Source organism: Cyclopterus lumpus, chromosome 5, assembly GCF_009769545.1.
Source record: "Cyclopterus lumpus isolate fCycLum1 chromosome 5, fCycLum1.pri, whole genome shotgun sequence".
Taxonomy (NCBI): domain Eukaryota; kingdom Metazoa; phylum Chordata; class Actinopteri; order Perciformes; family Cyclopteridae; genus Cyclopterus; species Cyclopterus lumpus.
In genome coordinates this window covers 14,163,113-14,177,213 of record NC_046970.1, presented here as the reverse complement: position 1 = coordinate 14,177,213, position 14,101 = coordinate 14,163,113, and the positions used below count along the sequence as shown (strand labels likewise).

At 41.4% G+C, this 14,101-nt stretch overlaps 2 protein-coding genes across 2 annotated transcripts; one reads left to right on the top strand and one right to left on the bottom strand.

Annotated features, from left to right (window-relative positions):
* Position 1: 1 nt before the first annotated feature.
* cse1l (CSE1 chromosome segregation 1-like (yeast)) lies at positions 2–9,380 on the top strand. The gene is given in 27 exon segments (XM_034533135.1): positions 2–133; positions 963–1,055; positions 1,204–1,346; positions 1,565–1,666; positions 1,758–1,903; positions 2,008–2,098; positions 2,700–2,807; positions 3,717–3,809; positions 3,929–4,096; positions 4,186–4,315; positions 4,437–4,502; positions 4,783–4,985; positions 5,118–5,202; positions 5,422–5,483; positions 5,569–5,705; positions 6,298–6,319; positions 6,321–6,398; positions 6,519–6,620; positions 6,728–6,754; positions 6,756–6,879; positions 6,984–7,192; positions 7,345–7,442; positions 7,558–7,643; positions 7,816–7,897; positions 8,171–8,317; positions 8,421–8,652; positions 8,849–9,380. Coding segments are annotated over 26 exon segments (2,916 nt in total). The 5' UTR covers positions 2–133; positions 963–970; the 3' UTR covers positions 8,939–9,380.
* Positions 9,381–9,890: 510 nt separating this feature from the next.
* On the bottom strand, positions 9,891–12,141 carry LOC117731020 (retinol dehydrogenase 10-like). Its single transcript, XM_034533133.1, has 5 exons — positions 11,692–12,141; positions 10,597–10,695; positions 10,369–10,514; positions 10,149–10,280; positions 9,891–10,029 (listed from the first exon to the last, which is right to left on the bottom strand). The coding sequence occupies exons 1-5, from the start codon at positions 12,139–12,141 to the stop codon at positions 9,912–9,914; spliced, it is 945 nt and encodes a 314-aa protein (XP_034389024.1). The 3' UTR covers positions 9,891–9,911.
* Positions 12,142–14,101: the final 1,960 nt, after the last annotated feature.

Sequence of the window (14,101 nt, the reverse complement as noted above, 5' to 3'; positions counted from 1 at the left end):
TCTGTCATTTGCGCTTGCGCAGATTCTGACCGCGCAGTTCCTTTTCCTCCAGACGTTTGAAAACTGGCACGGCGAGCACGTCTGTGTGGTGGTTCGTAGTGCCTCCCCATCCCAGCTAAAATTAACTGTAACGGTAAGTCATCCCAATGCTTTAACAGTTAATGTATCCAGTAATACGGGTTTCAAACGTGAACATGTGTTCATTCTCCAACATCTTGCGAGTAGATGCGCAATGTAAGGAAAGTAGCTAACTTTATGGTTAGCACATAACACGTTAGCTAGCGCTAGCATTAGCAAAATGACTTGTAGTAGACCAGCTGCTGAATCGGTCTATAAACTGGATATTGCTTTCCATGCTGCGACAGATCATAATACACGTCATGTTAGTATGGGACAGCGCATATAACTTCTGTTAAATATAACTATATAAGATCAGGTGAATGTGATAACCGCCATGTGCTTATATTTCAACCTGGAGAAGACTAGGACACCTTTTAAACTAGCTTAGACGTTAGACTGCTTAAACCGATCTGAAGTCAGCGGCTAACTGAGCTAATGCCAGATTGAAGCTAACTAGCCTAGCTATGTTAGCAGCTAGCAAGCTAACGGCTAACCGTCAGCTAACTATTACAACTATGACTAAGCCTAGCTGACAGTCGGTACACTTTGGGAACGTTATCAATAATTGCATTGACTTGTTAGATCAGTGAAAGTGACGTATTAATTACAACGTCGATTATTTCAACAGTTCACACATTTCGTAACTTTTAATAACGTTAACACAATTTTACAAGAACCAATACACACGTTTTAGTAGCCTTCCGTTAAGTTTGTGCACATGATTACTCAGCATTAGCGTAAGTAATCCATGTGTAGTAAAGCAATTAGCCTCTTAACCACATTGCTGCCAGACATTGGTTTGTGTTTTTCATTCATCCACTCGTTGATTTTATCGCCTTTAGGCACGAGCATGGAACTGAATGATGGTCACCTTCAAACCCTCACTGAGTTCCTCAGGAAAACACTGGATCCAGACCCGGCAGTCAGACGTCCAGGTAAGACGTATTCATGGCATAGCATGAACTTGCATATCTTAATTCAGTTTATAAAGAATATTGCTTGACCTTTTTATGCAAAGTATGTATTTAATTGTGCAATCTCTGCTTTGAAACACCTGATTTCTATTTATTGTTTCTTTCTTAGCTGAAAAGTTCCTTGAATCTGTGGAGGGAAACCAGAACTACTCCTTATTATTACTCACTTTGCTGGAGAAGTCCCAAGACACAGTGATTCGTGTCTGTGCTGCTGTTACCTTCAAGAACTACATCAAAAGAAACTGGCGCATTGTGAGTCTCACTAAAAACAATCAAGTGTACATGTTATTGACTCTGGAATCGTGTATGTAGAAACAGTGTGTCTGCCTTCAGACTTGCATCAGATTGGGGCTATATGGGACAAACTGTATATAAAGTAGCATTTGGTACAAAGTCCAAAAGGAACCTGTGTTATTGTTGACCTGTACACTGAGTTGATTTTACTACTTTTGTGATATGTTTTCCCAAAGGTTGAAGATGAACCGAACAAAGTCTCTGATCCAGACCGAACAGCAATTAAAGCAAACATAGTCAATTTGATGCTTAGCAGCCCAGAGCAGATCCAAAAACAGGTACATCCTCAGATGTTGCATTACCTTTTTGAAAGGGTCTGATTTTAAGGTGTAAAGGAAGAGCCTCTGTTAATCCTTTGCATTTCCACAGTTGAGTGATGCTATCAGTATCATAGGAAGGGAAGATTTCCCTCAAAAATGGCCTGACTTACTAACTGAGATGGTGACCCGCTTCAGAAGTGGAGACTTCCACATCATCAATGGAGTGCTTCGTACTGCACATTCTCTCTTCAAGAGGTAGAGCTGACTTCTTAATGGTTTAAAAGGTATTTTAATGATTACATTTTAACTGAATTTATTTCATTAAAATGTCTGTCCCCGCCCTTTTTCTTTCTTTCAAGGTACCGCCATGAGTTCAAGTCAAATGAGCTTTGGTCAGAGATCAAACTAGTACTGGACACATTTGCCCTACCTCTGACGGAGCTATTCAAGGTTGTGATGACTTGCAGTTAAATTACCACAACACATACAAGTAGGGCTGCCCCCTCCTACTCGACTAATTGGTCCTTTTGGTCTTAATCGACTGAGATAACTTTCATTTGTATGCTTATTTCATGCTAAATTACTTATTTCCAAGAAACTTATGAACACAAATCTGGTAAACACAAGATTTAAAGTAGTGCTTTGGTGATTTTTATATATCTGTACATTAAATCTACAAATTGATTGGTCCTCAAATTTGCACAAGTGTAAAGCTTTGTTTATACTCGCACTGAAGTAGCAGCCTCCGCAGATGCTTCAACGGAAGCGTTTATAGAGTACTTAATTAAAACTAAATGTTATTCTCCGAAATGCCAGAGATGGTACAAACAAAATTAACTGAAGAATCAAAAAGGCAACGGCATAGATATGCCCATATACTTTATCTATAACTGGTAAAATTCCATAAACCAACCTACAATAATGAGGGATTGTAATTATCTATCAGCCCTATTTGTATTGAGTTGTTGTTTAATATCTGATACATGTCAATATGGATATGATATACTAATATGAAGAAGTATTTTAGTTGATTTTCTCTTCTTTCCTGTAGGCCACTATTGAGTTGTGTCAGACTCATGCTACAGACGTCAATGCCTTGAAGGTCCTCTTCTCTTCCCTCACACTTATCTCCAAGCTGTTCTACAGTCTTAACTTCCAGGTCAGTTCAATTTGCGTTGTACTTAAAGCCTTTGCTGTTGCGCCAGTAATTAGTCTGTAAATATTGGCTGCTGCTAGCGCGATTTGAAAGCCATAACGGGACACATTAGAAGCTGTTCATGTATTGTTTTTAAAGTCTCATAGAAAATGCCAGCCGTTGGCTACTGCTTTCACCCTCTTCTGCCTTTGGCTTCAGCCATGCTGCTTTGAGAGACATGGATGCAGATGCAGTAGGATTTTTCTTTTTTAAACAGCAGGCCAGGCTGGTTGCATACAGTTTGTTTACAGCTTGAAACCGCTGTTATGTAAAGTGCCCTATATTGAGGACTTATGCTAACTCCATACTCACCATCTCACACATGGCAGGCAGCCAGTCTTGCAATACACTGGCAGAGTATGACATGGAGACACACAGCTGATAACCTTGCAGCTTCGCCAATTGATGTCGACTACAATGCACGCATAGTTGTGGCTGTTAACTCTCACGGTTGGGTGAAATAGGGAGTCTGTTGCCTGTTTTGTGTGTACACTGCAGCTAGCGGTAAATAAATAATCGCTTTACCAATTAATTGAATATCAAAATAGTTGCCAATTACATTTTTCTGGCAATTGGCTAATTGTTGCACCAAAATACTTAGCATCCAAATTGTTTTTGCAAAACTCATGAAACCCTTAAGCCAATCTTTTTTTTTTTAAATTTTAGACAGAAGTAAAATATTCAAAGGGGGTCCTGAGTTTCTAAAAGCTACAATTTATTTATATTAATGATTGGAAATGTATGCAGACAAATAGTCAATCATACACCAACACTGAAGTGTGTGTGTGTGTGTGTGATACATTTGTAATCCATGTACACTTAATCAGAGATGTGGACCATTTTCCTTCAAATGTACTCTGTATTATTCCACAGGACCTTCCAGAGTTTTTTGAAGACAACATGGAAACCTGGATGACTAATTTCCATGGCCTTTTGACTTTGGATAATAAACATTTACAAACAAATGTGAGATATTTTATATCCTTTTTTTTTCACCCATGCAATTCATTTTCAACACTATTGTACTATAATTTGAATTGCTACGTGCTATATTTTTGTGTTTGTCTCTTTTGACAACTCCATAGGATGAGGAGGAAGCGGGCCTCCTGGAGCTGCTGAAGTCTCAGATCTGTGACAATGCGGCTCTCTACGCTCAGAAGTACGATGAAGAATTCCAGCCATATCTGCCACGCTTCGTCACTGCTATATGGAACCTTTTGGTTTCTACTGGCCAGGAAGTCAAATACGACCTGGTGAGAGTACCGATCCTTGACTGTTTCTATGTTCGCTTTTGGAAAGTTCACTTTTCCTGTACTAACTATACACCGTGTCTTTGTTGCAGCTCGTAAGCAATGCCATCCAGTTCTTGGCATCAGTCTGTGAAAGGCCACACTACAAGCATCTATTCGAGGACCAGAATACACTCACTAGTATTTGTGAGAAGGTCATTGTGCCCAACATGGAGTTCAGAAGTAAGTAAATGCTTTGTTCTCATCAGATTGCACCTGGAAATATCATCAGTGGTTTGCTCTGCTTGCTGGGTCACAAACATTCACTTGTGTGATACTGACCAGATTGCTTATGCCCGATTAGGTGCCGATGAGGAGGCCTTTGAAGATAACTCTGAGGAATACATCCGGAGGGACCTTGAAGGATCTGGTAAAGATGTAGATTATTGCTTATCACCTTCCATAATGTAAATTGTTTACTGAATTACACATAAGAATATGTAGGTCCCCCTCTCATTTTGAGTTTGACAGTTGTGTGGGTGTAACATTCGCACATTGGAGGCGCTCTATAGTTACATAATCAATTTGTTACACTTAAAATGTAAAGGTTCAATAGAACGTTTCCACATAAAATTAAAAAAAGAATGGACAGTTTACAAAAGTAACATAACCTTGTCCCCTTTGGTAACTTTTTTCTCATCATTCCTTAGACATTGACACTCGTCGTAGGGCGGCATGTGACTTGGTGAGGGGCCTTTGTAAATTTTTCGAGGGCCCCGTCACAGCAATCTTCTCTGGCTATGTCAACTCGATGCTGGGAGAGTATGCCAAGAACCCTGGGGAGAACTGGAAACACAAAGATGCTGCCATCTACTTGGTGACATCACTGGCATCTAAAGCACAGACACAGAAGGTATTGTTGCACTACTCCTTTTCAGAGGAGTATTGGATTTATAGCTGATTATACAATGAACATTTATAATCACTGTTCGATATAATTGGCTCAGTACCTACATTGTTGTGTTTTTTTTTTTTTTTTTATCAGCATGGAATAACACAAGCCAATGAGTTGGTGAATCTGAATGAGTTCTTTGTGAACCATATTCTCTCAGACTTGAAATCGCCCAATGGTATGGATAATCTTACCATTTCTCAATATGATGTAGAATTACAAAATCTTTGTGTTACAGCTGACTCACTATGTTTGGCTAAGTGAACTCTGGTGAAATTTGAATGTCCAATTTCTTAGGCTCACCTGTCATGTCCCGCTTAACTATATAATGATGAAAATAATATTGTTCAATGTATCTCATTTCTACACGTTAATTACCTCCACACACTTATTGCAGTTAATGAGTTCCCAGTGCTCAAGGCAGATGCCATCAAGTATGTTATGATCTTCAGAAGCCAGGTATGAACTTTCTCTGCAATATTTTAAAATGTCAAAAGGCTAAATGAATACATTAGAGAGCTTCTTCTCAATACTTTTCCTTCAGCTTCCTAAGGAGCAGCTGTTGCAGGCAGTTCCCCTCCTGATAAGTCACCTGCAGGCCCAGAGCACAGTGGAGCACACTTACGCTGCTCATGCTTTGGAGAGGCTGTTCACCATGAGGGGCCCCAACAACACCACCCTGTAAATATTGAGCAATATAGGGAAAATATACTATTTTGTGTGAACCAAAACTAATATGAGTATTGCGCACATGCATTTTCTTCCAAATGATCAAAATGGTCAGTAATTATATAGTGTATTATTGAAATAGGGAAATAATTGGGCTATATTCTTTTTTTTTAAAATTTGTATTCTGTACCCTCTTCGCACAGTCTAGTTTAGAGCAAGGTGAATATCTCCACTATTTCTGATTGCTTTCATGTTAGTTAACATATATTGGGACTGTAAATTGAACAATATGTACCACCATTTTGTTTAATATTAAGCTGGAAGATATCTTAACCACATTAGGTGAAAGTGAACATTTACTCCTTGCGTAATATTTACTAGGATGTTGTGATGCAATCACCCACTCCTGATTTTGGGAACCGTGCCAATTGTTTACCCTTTCTTCAGAGATCCACCTCCCCCTACAGCATGCAATACTAGCAGTCCTATTTGTCTCGGTGTTATAGACCACCAAGATGAAAGCATAAGTGCAGACCAAGTCTGCGTCCATCTGTATAGCTACTAAACCATTACTTTAGCCAATCATCCTCTGTATGTTTTTCAGTATCACGTCAGCAGAGATGGCCCCCTTTTACTGAACAGCTGCTCAACAACTTGTTCAAAGCGCTGGCTCTTCCTGGTTCAGCTGAAAATGAATACATCATGAAGGTAAACCCGACTCTCCTGTCATCTAAATGCTCGTCATTAATGTTTCCCTAGTCAATGCCAGACCAACTGCAAAGTTATTGAAGAAGCCTCATCATGTCTTGCTTTCTTTTAATCTTTAAAGCTATCATGCGCAGCTTCTCCCTGCTGCAGGAGTCAATTGTGCCCTACATTCCCACTCTGATTGGGCAGCTCACTCATAAGCTCCTCTTAGTCAGCAAGGTAATGCACACGTTGTCACTATTTATGGATATAGCTGGATTCACTAAGATCCTGGTTTGTTCAGGGGATTCATGTGTCAACTCACATCTTGGTCACTCATTTTTCAGAATCCCAGCAAGCCGCACTTTAACCACTTACTTGTTTGAGTCCCTGTGCCTGTCTGTCCGGATCACCTGCAAGGCCAACCCCACTACAGTCAGCAGCTTCGAGGAAGCACTCTTCCCAGTCTTCACTGAAATCCTTCAGAACGATGTTCAGGGTCTGTCACATTTGCCTATAGAATTTATTTATATGTGCAGATGATGTGCCCATAAACCCAAATGGTGGCTGAACAACTCCTCCTACTTTTGTCCTCTGTTGCAGAGTTTCTTCCATACGTGTTCCAGGTGATGTCTCTCCTCCTCGAGATCCACTCCAACTCTATTCCCTCTTCCTACATGGCTTTATTCCCTCACCTGCTGCAGCCTGTGTTATGGGAAAGGACCGGAAACATCCCTCCTCTGGTGCGCCTGCTTCAGGCTTACCTGGAGAAGGGAGGTGCCTCTATTGCCGGCTCTGCTGCAGATAAAATAGTAAGTGATAGCAGTTGTGTACGGCAGAAACATTATTTCAGTGACAGTTGATTTTAGTGATTGTTTCCCGACTGTTTTTATTCACTTTCTATTGTATTATTTATACATTGTGTGGCCACTATATTAATCTTATGCTCATCTTTCCCTTTCAGCCTGGCTTGCTTGGTGTTTTCCAAAAGCTTATAGCCTCCAAAGCTAACGACCACCAAGGTTTTTACCTTCTCAACAGCATCATAGAGCACATGCCAACGTAAGTTCATTCTAGTTGTGTTCTCAGTGGATCATCTATAAAATATTGTGAAATGTATGCTGTTTGAAATTCTGACATGTTTTGTTAACTTGAGCTGTTTGTTTTTTTTTGCCAGAGAATCTATCCTTCAGTACAGGAAACAGATCTTCATTTTGCTCTTCCAGAGGCTACAAAGCTCCAAAACCACCAAGTTCATCAAGAGTTAGTACAATCATCTCATAACAAATGATCATGTTTTGTTCCCGAGCTATTGATATCTTAAACATAGTCAGTGACTGAGCATGTGCCTTTAAACTGGTTATCAGCCATTATAGTGAAAATTAACAGTAGTCGTTGTATTAACTGTCAACGGATTTTCTTTTCTGTCTTGCAGGTTTCTTGGTGTTTATCAACTTGTATTGTGTCAAATACGGAGCCATTGCACTTCAGGAGATTTTTGACAGCATCCAGCCAAAGTAAGTGTATTTTTAATACAAGCAACACCATGTTGACCGAAACTGATGTTTCTGACTTCAGTTATTTAGTGGGTTAGTTAGTGAAGAACTCAATGGATTTATATTCACAATTATCACCATACGATGACTGTGTATTTCTCCTGCTTCCAGTATTGTGATATTTCCTGATCCCGATGCCTTTATGGGTCTCTAGTGTATCTTACATTTGATGTTTGTGCAGACGACCAGTAGTGAAATGTACAGTAATAATTGTTTTTGCTTTTTGTGTTGCAGAATGTTTGGTATGGTGTTAGAGAAAATAATTATTCCAGAGGTACAGAAGGTGTCTGGACCAGTTGAAAAGAAGATCTGTGCTGTTGGCATCACAAAAGTCCTTACTGAATGTCCTGCATTGATGGACACAGAGTACACTAAACTCTGGTAAGAACAAAACAACAACCTGTGTGTGCTCTCCTAATACAAACTGAATTGTGTTGTTTTTCTGAGTGTAAACAATGATTTTGGTTTTAATGTGTCTGTTCAGGACCCCTCTGCTCCAAGCACTTATTGGTCTTTTTGAGTTGCCAGAAGATGACAGCATCCCAGATGATGAGCACTTCATCGACATTGAAGACACACCAGGCTATCAGACAGCTTTCTCGCAACTGGCCTTTGCTGGGAAGAAGGAGCACGACCCGATCGGAGACTCTGTCGGCAATCCCAAGATCCTGCTGGCTCAGTCGCTCTACAAGCTCTCTACTGCTTGTCCGGGAAGGGTATGTGGGAAATATTTTGCAAATTATGCCGAAGACATGTTCTGTTTTTTTTTCTTTTTCTTTTATTAAAGTCGGCATGTTTTTGTTTGGAATATAAGACAATTATTGCATAACCGCTGTGCTCTGATGCAGATGATGCAGAAAGCAAATAATTGATTCCTGCTTGTCTATATTTTCTTTCTATTTTTGGGTGCAGGTTCCCTCGATGCTGAGCACCAGTTTGAATGCAGATGCCCTCCAGTTCCTGCAGGGGTACTTACAGGCAGCCACTGTGCAGTTGGTTTGAAACCGATGTGATGGTGTTCACTTAACAAGGAGCCCACAATACACTGCAGGAGTCGCATGACAGACCTGCTTCAGCTGAATTTCAATCTTAACAGATTTGGTTTGACTTGACAGTTTATGATGGATTTTTAAGGCTTTTTAAGAAATTACCAAAACTTTACTGAAAAGGATTTCGATATCAAGTTCCAATACAATTGTCAGTTTATTTCATAAATAGCAGGAGAGGTATATTTCAACAGTATTGTGGAACAGCTGAACATAATCATAGGAGGGGATTTCTTTAGTGCTTCTTTAGTTTTGAATTCCTTTTCATGGTTCTGAAGACTGCACTATGTGGCTCAAACATAACGGATAATAATTTTCCTGTAGATTTTTTGTCTAGTCTTTGTTTCTGCATCGTTTGTTAATGTGAAATAAAAAGAGGCACTTGTATAGTTCTGTTATCACAGCCTCTTTTTATGAGCAGCATTTTGAAGAATTCCATCCATCCATCCATCCATTATCACCCGCTTATCCGGGGTCGGGTCGCGGTGGCAGCAGGTTCAGCAGGCCGACCCAGGCCTCCCTCTCACCCGCAGCACTTTCCAGCTCATTCTGGGGGATCCCGAGGCGTTCCAAGGCCAGCCGGGAGATATAATCCCTCCAGCGTGTCCTCGGTCTTCCCCGGGGCCTCCTACCAGTTGGACGTGCCCGGAAAACCTCTAATGGGAGGCGTCCAGGAGAATTGATCTTGGTTTGTGAGTTTTACTGGCTCTTTGGCCTCCAGTTCAGACGTAATTTGCTAACTTTATTGATGAACAAGGAGGAGAAATTAGCTTTTCATGTAGCAAACCCAGGCTGCCCTTCAGATCCCGTTATGGTTCTTTAGAACCAACCATATTGGGCTCTACATTCAAATATTAAGAAAATACAGTGTGAACCTTTTGATATCTACATTGGTCCTCAGGGTTATAAGATAGGCTGATGGAGAGTTCTTAGGATTTGATGTGGCCAATGGAGTTCTTCAGTTCAACATTCTTAATGAAGGGTAGCATGCATTTGTCACCTCCCATGAAGCGATATGTTGCCACATTTGCCTCCCAAGGAAGTAATCTAAAGATAGGGAGGAAACGAAACAAGTAGTGCATTGATTTGTCTGATAATACAAAAAATATTTCTCTGAACCTTTCTTATCATTAAGGGCCATAGCATTCACTCTATAGTATACTCACGCTCGTGTCAGGAAGGGGATGTACATAATGCGAGGAATGCAGATCATTTGCTGTTCGCCTAAAATGGCTTCCATTGACTGCTGTACGGTGTAGAGAGGCTCCAGAGGTGGAATTAGACTCCGAAACTCCTTCCTGGTAGGTTTCAAGCAAAGTGGAGACTATAGAACTAAAGATGTTCAGTTTTAATAACCACAAGTTGAAATGATTATTGGCTTCTCACCTGATTTCACAGCCTGCAAACATCCCCGTGTCTACAATATACGGGCAGACTAAAGTGGTTTTGATGCCATTCATTTCTTCTGCAAGCAAGTCATGCGTCAGTGACTCGTGGAACCCGACGGCTCCAAATTTACTGGCACAGTAATCCTGAAAGTAAATACAAGCATTTCTATTCTCTAATGGATTGTTCTATGATTTGATCGTTGACGTCATTAATCACATCTCTTACCTCTACACATGCGGTGCTGAATAGTCCAAGAGCACTGGCAATAGTTACAATGTGACCGTGGTTCTTTTCTTTCATCTGAGGCAGGAAGGCCTTTGTCATCTGTTGGTTTATGAACATTTATTTTTATTACAACCGAAATACAGGTTTGATAAACCGATCAGCATTAACCTGAGGCAATAGCCTCAAACACGTAGCACCCTGCCATTTGACTAACCCCAAAATACAAAAGCTGCCAGCTGCATGGGTCCTTGATCATTTAAGGTTTCGTGGAATAACTATTTGTTGTGTTTATTATTTTAGGGAATTGGGCCAGTAAAGTCCTTGAATTTGATGTTTTAGAACACTCCAAATAGTACAGAAGAACATCAACAGGATTAATGTTTCTTAACTGTTATGGTATGAAGCATTGTATGGGATAAACCAGTGCTATCGAAGGCAAATATTCCAGCATATCTGGAAAAACTACTTCATCTGCACAGAAGTATATTTGGCCACAGGTGCACCATATTGTTTTTTAATATCCACAACTACATGTTAGATATCTAGTCATTCTTGTGTTTGCCATTTATGCGTTTGTCTATTAATTTTAGCTATCCATAATTGGATAGCTAACATTGAGCATCCCATTGTTGCCCACATACAGTAATACGCTGTGGTGCAGCTGCCAACAGTGACGCATTCACGTGCTGCATTAGGAGTGCTTCCACACAAATTTAGCATTTTGCTGATATCTTGATATTTGCTGCTAATGAGCTTAGCCGTTTATTGTATGAGTGCACGGGACTGAGGCTTTAAGAGGATCACGGACGGAGTCACATGCTGTCTTAACTGGTGGGCTCCTTTTGATTCTGTGCTGAGGGTTGCCACCACCTACTGTAACCGCCTATTAACCTGCACACATTCAGCTGTCACACGGACACGGTGTTGCTCTGCGCAGGCGCGGACTGCTCTGATCCTCTGATCCCTTCACACCTCAGTGCACAAACACAGACCCGGACTGCAGTGACTAGATGTTACGTCATTCATGTCAGGATGGATGATGTTAAGCAACGTTGGAGTTTCACGGTTTCCATTGTGCGTAAATCCAAATCTTACCCAAAACAGCGCGTGGCAGTTCACCAGCATCGTCCTCTCCAACAGCTCGTCAGGGCAGTCAAGCAGCCTCCGTCCGGCCACCACGCCTGCGTTGTTGACCAGTATGGAGACATCCCCGACCTCCGCTCTCACCCTGTCCGCAGTCTCATAGATACTCAGACGCTTGGACAAGTCCACCGTGTACGCGTGCACCTGAACCCCGAGCTCCCGCGCCAGCTTGGCGGTCTGCTCGTTGGCAGCCGTGTTGCAGTCCCACAGCACCAAATGCGACCCCTCTTTGGCAAACTCCAGGGCGAACAGCCGTCCCAGCGCGCCCCCGGCGCCTGTTATCAGACACAGCTCTCCATCAATGCACTTCAGCCTCGGCCGTAGGAAAGTCTGGATGATGGCATTCAGGATGGAGTAAGTCAGGTCAATGAGCATCAGCAGCAGGTCTACTATAACAATCATGATGCTGCAGTCTGGTAAAAGAGCCAAACAAGCAGACTGCCAAGCTTAGGAGGAGTCATGTTATATAACTTGTGTGTAGCGGATTAGGACGCCGACGGATGGTGGCCACCAATAGAAAGGTCTTTTTGTCTGATGACCGAGCAGCTATCTGACTAACCCGTGCACATTCATGACGGGCTCATAAACAGAGGCTGAGTATGACTGAGGCCGGGATTAAGGTAACACGGGTCCACAGCCAAAGCAGCACGTAACACCATATTTCATATCATTAAACTGAGGGAGATGTATAGATTCCGTACGGCTAACATTCAGGATAGTTTTTATTTTTTAAACATACACTGGTTAGCAAGCAACGATACAACTTACATATTTTGTGTTTAAACAATAGCTTGTTATTGGGTAGTCAGTTCAGATAAATGCTTGACACAAACACCTTTAACACAGGCAGCTGCCTTCTTCACATACACTCACTACAATTGGAGCTTTTAAAGCATACACTTTCATGTTGATGTATGGCCTCTTCTGCTTGATAGATAGGTGCACGTTTTTTTTTTTTACAGGCAGTCTTGTAGAACACCGCAAATTTGCAAAACACGCTTTAGTAGAGTGAAATGAAATACCTAAAAAAAAATTATGAAGAAATCTCAGTCTCATAATTAGATTTGGATTTGGGTAAAGCAGAACTTGTGGGAAATCAACTGAGAATATAGGGTAACTTCTTTTACAGTTTTTTTTTTTTTTTTTTTTGTTCATACAGGTTTTTAGTAAGAGTTGCATGGAAAAGACCACACAATGTTATGTTATGTGAAAAAGGAAACTCATAACTTACTTACAGTTGTGTTTGACTTTCATGTAAGATCTTCACCCCAGACACAATTGACAACAGTAGCCTAAACTAATTTACACAAGCATATGTTTAGTATTGTATCCATGGCTGGTCACCTCTTACGTATTCCTTTTATATTAGAAAGTTATTCCTGATCCATGATGTGAGGTGGATAGGGTTGCACGGTGTACCGATACTAAAAAGGTACCGCGGTACCAGTACGTTCAAAAAGATACGGTTTTGCATATTTTTAGTATCGATACTTTATTAAAATAGTGCGCGATCAGAGCGCACTCACTGCTCTGCGTCTTTAATGCTGTCCAGCGCGTTGACTGCAAGGGGGCGGGGCTGCGCAGCGCTCACACACTAATGCTGTGTTCACACCAAACGCGGCGCGAATGTTTCGCGCGTCTGGATTCCATGTAAAGTCAACGTACGGACGCGTTTGACGCAAATTCGCGTCGAACGTCGCGTTAGAAGCGAATCGGGCGGCGCGAATTTTTCACCCGAGTTGAAAGTTAAAATTCGCCTCGGGCGATAGCCAATCAGCGTTGAGATGCTCCGCCCGTCACTGTGCCGCCACAACTTGTCGGGCGTCGAAACTCACGCGAATAACGCGGCGCGAATATTACGCAGCATAACAGGCAGCGCGCTCTCACTCAGTGATCACTGGGAGACAACATGGCGTCAGGTGCCGGCGCTTTTTGCGACTTTTTGTAAACAAAAAAAAAAAAGATGCGGAAAGCGCACGGACATACAGACAGTGAAGGAAGGCCCACTGACATACAAAGACCCGTCTGCAAAACGTGTTTCAAAGCCACTCAGACCAAGGAGCAACACGTTAAACATTAAAGCACCTTTCAGACAGACACCCTGAACTTTTCAAAGAGTTCAAAGAACGACAGGTAATCAAATGTGATTATAAACATGGTGCACACCTTAAGCTCAACCACATACAGCCTAACACGAGTAGTCTTAGCCTTTGACCACCAGTCCATGTGATCATGAGGTCACAATGCACACACGTGTACTAAATGAAACACAATTGATGCAAAATGGCTACATGCTGGTGGATCTTCAGCTAAGTCTTTTTTATTTTAGTTAACGAAAAATAATGATTCCATGAATTAAGAT

Excerpts from the sequence above, each read along its gene's own strand:
- LOC117731020 (XM_034533133.1), bottom strand. The coding sequence starts at position 12,141 with ATGATTGTTATAGTAGACCTGCTGCTGATGCTCATTGACCTGACTTAC. Across the intron at positions 10,696-11,691 it reads ACTGCCACGCGCTGTTTTGG|ATGACAAAGGCCTTCCTGCC; the intron begins GTAAGATTTGGA and ends ATAAACCAACAG. Across the intron at positions 10,515-10,596 it reads TCAGCACCGCATGTGTAGAG|GATTACTGTGCCAGTAAATT; the intron begins GTAAGAGATGTG and ends ATTTACTTTCAG.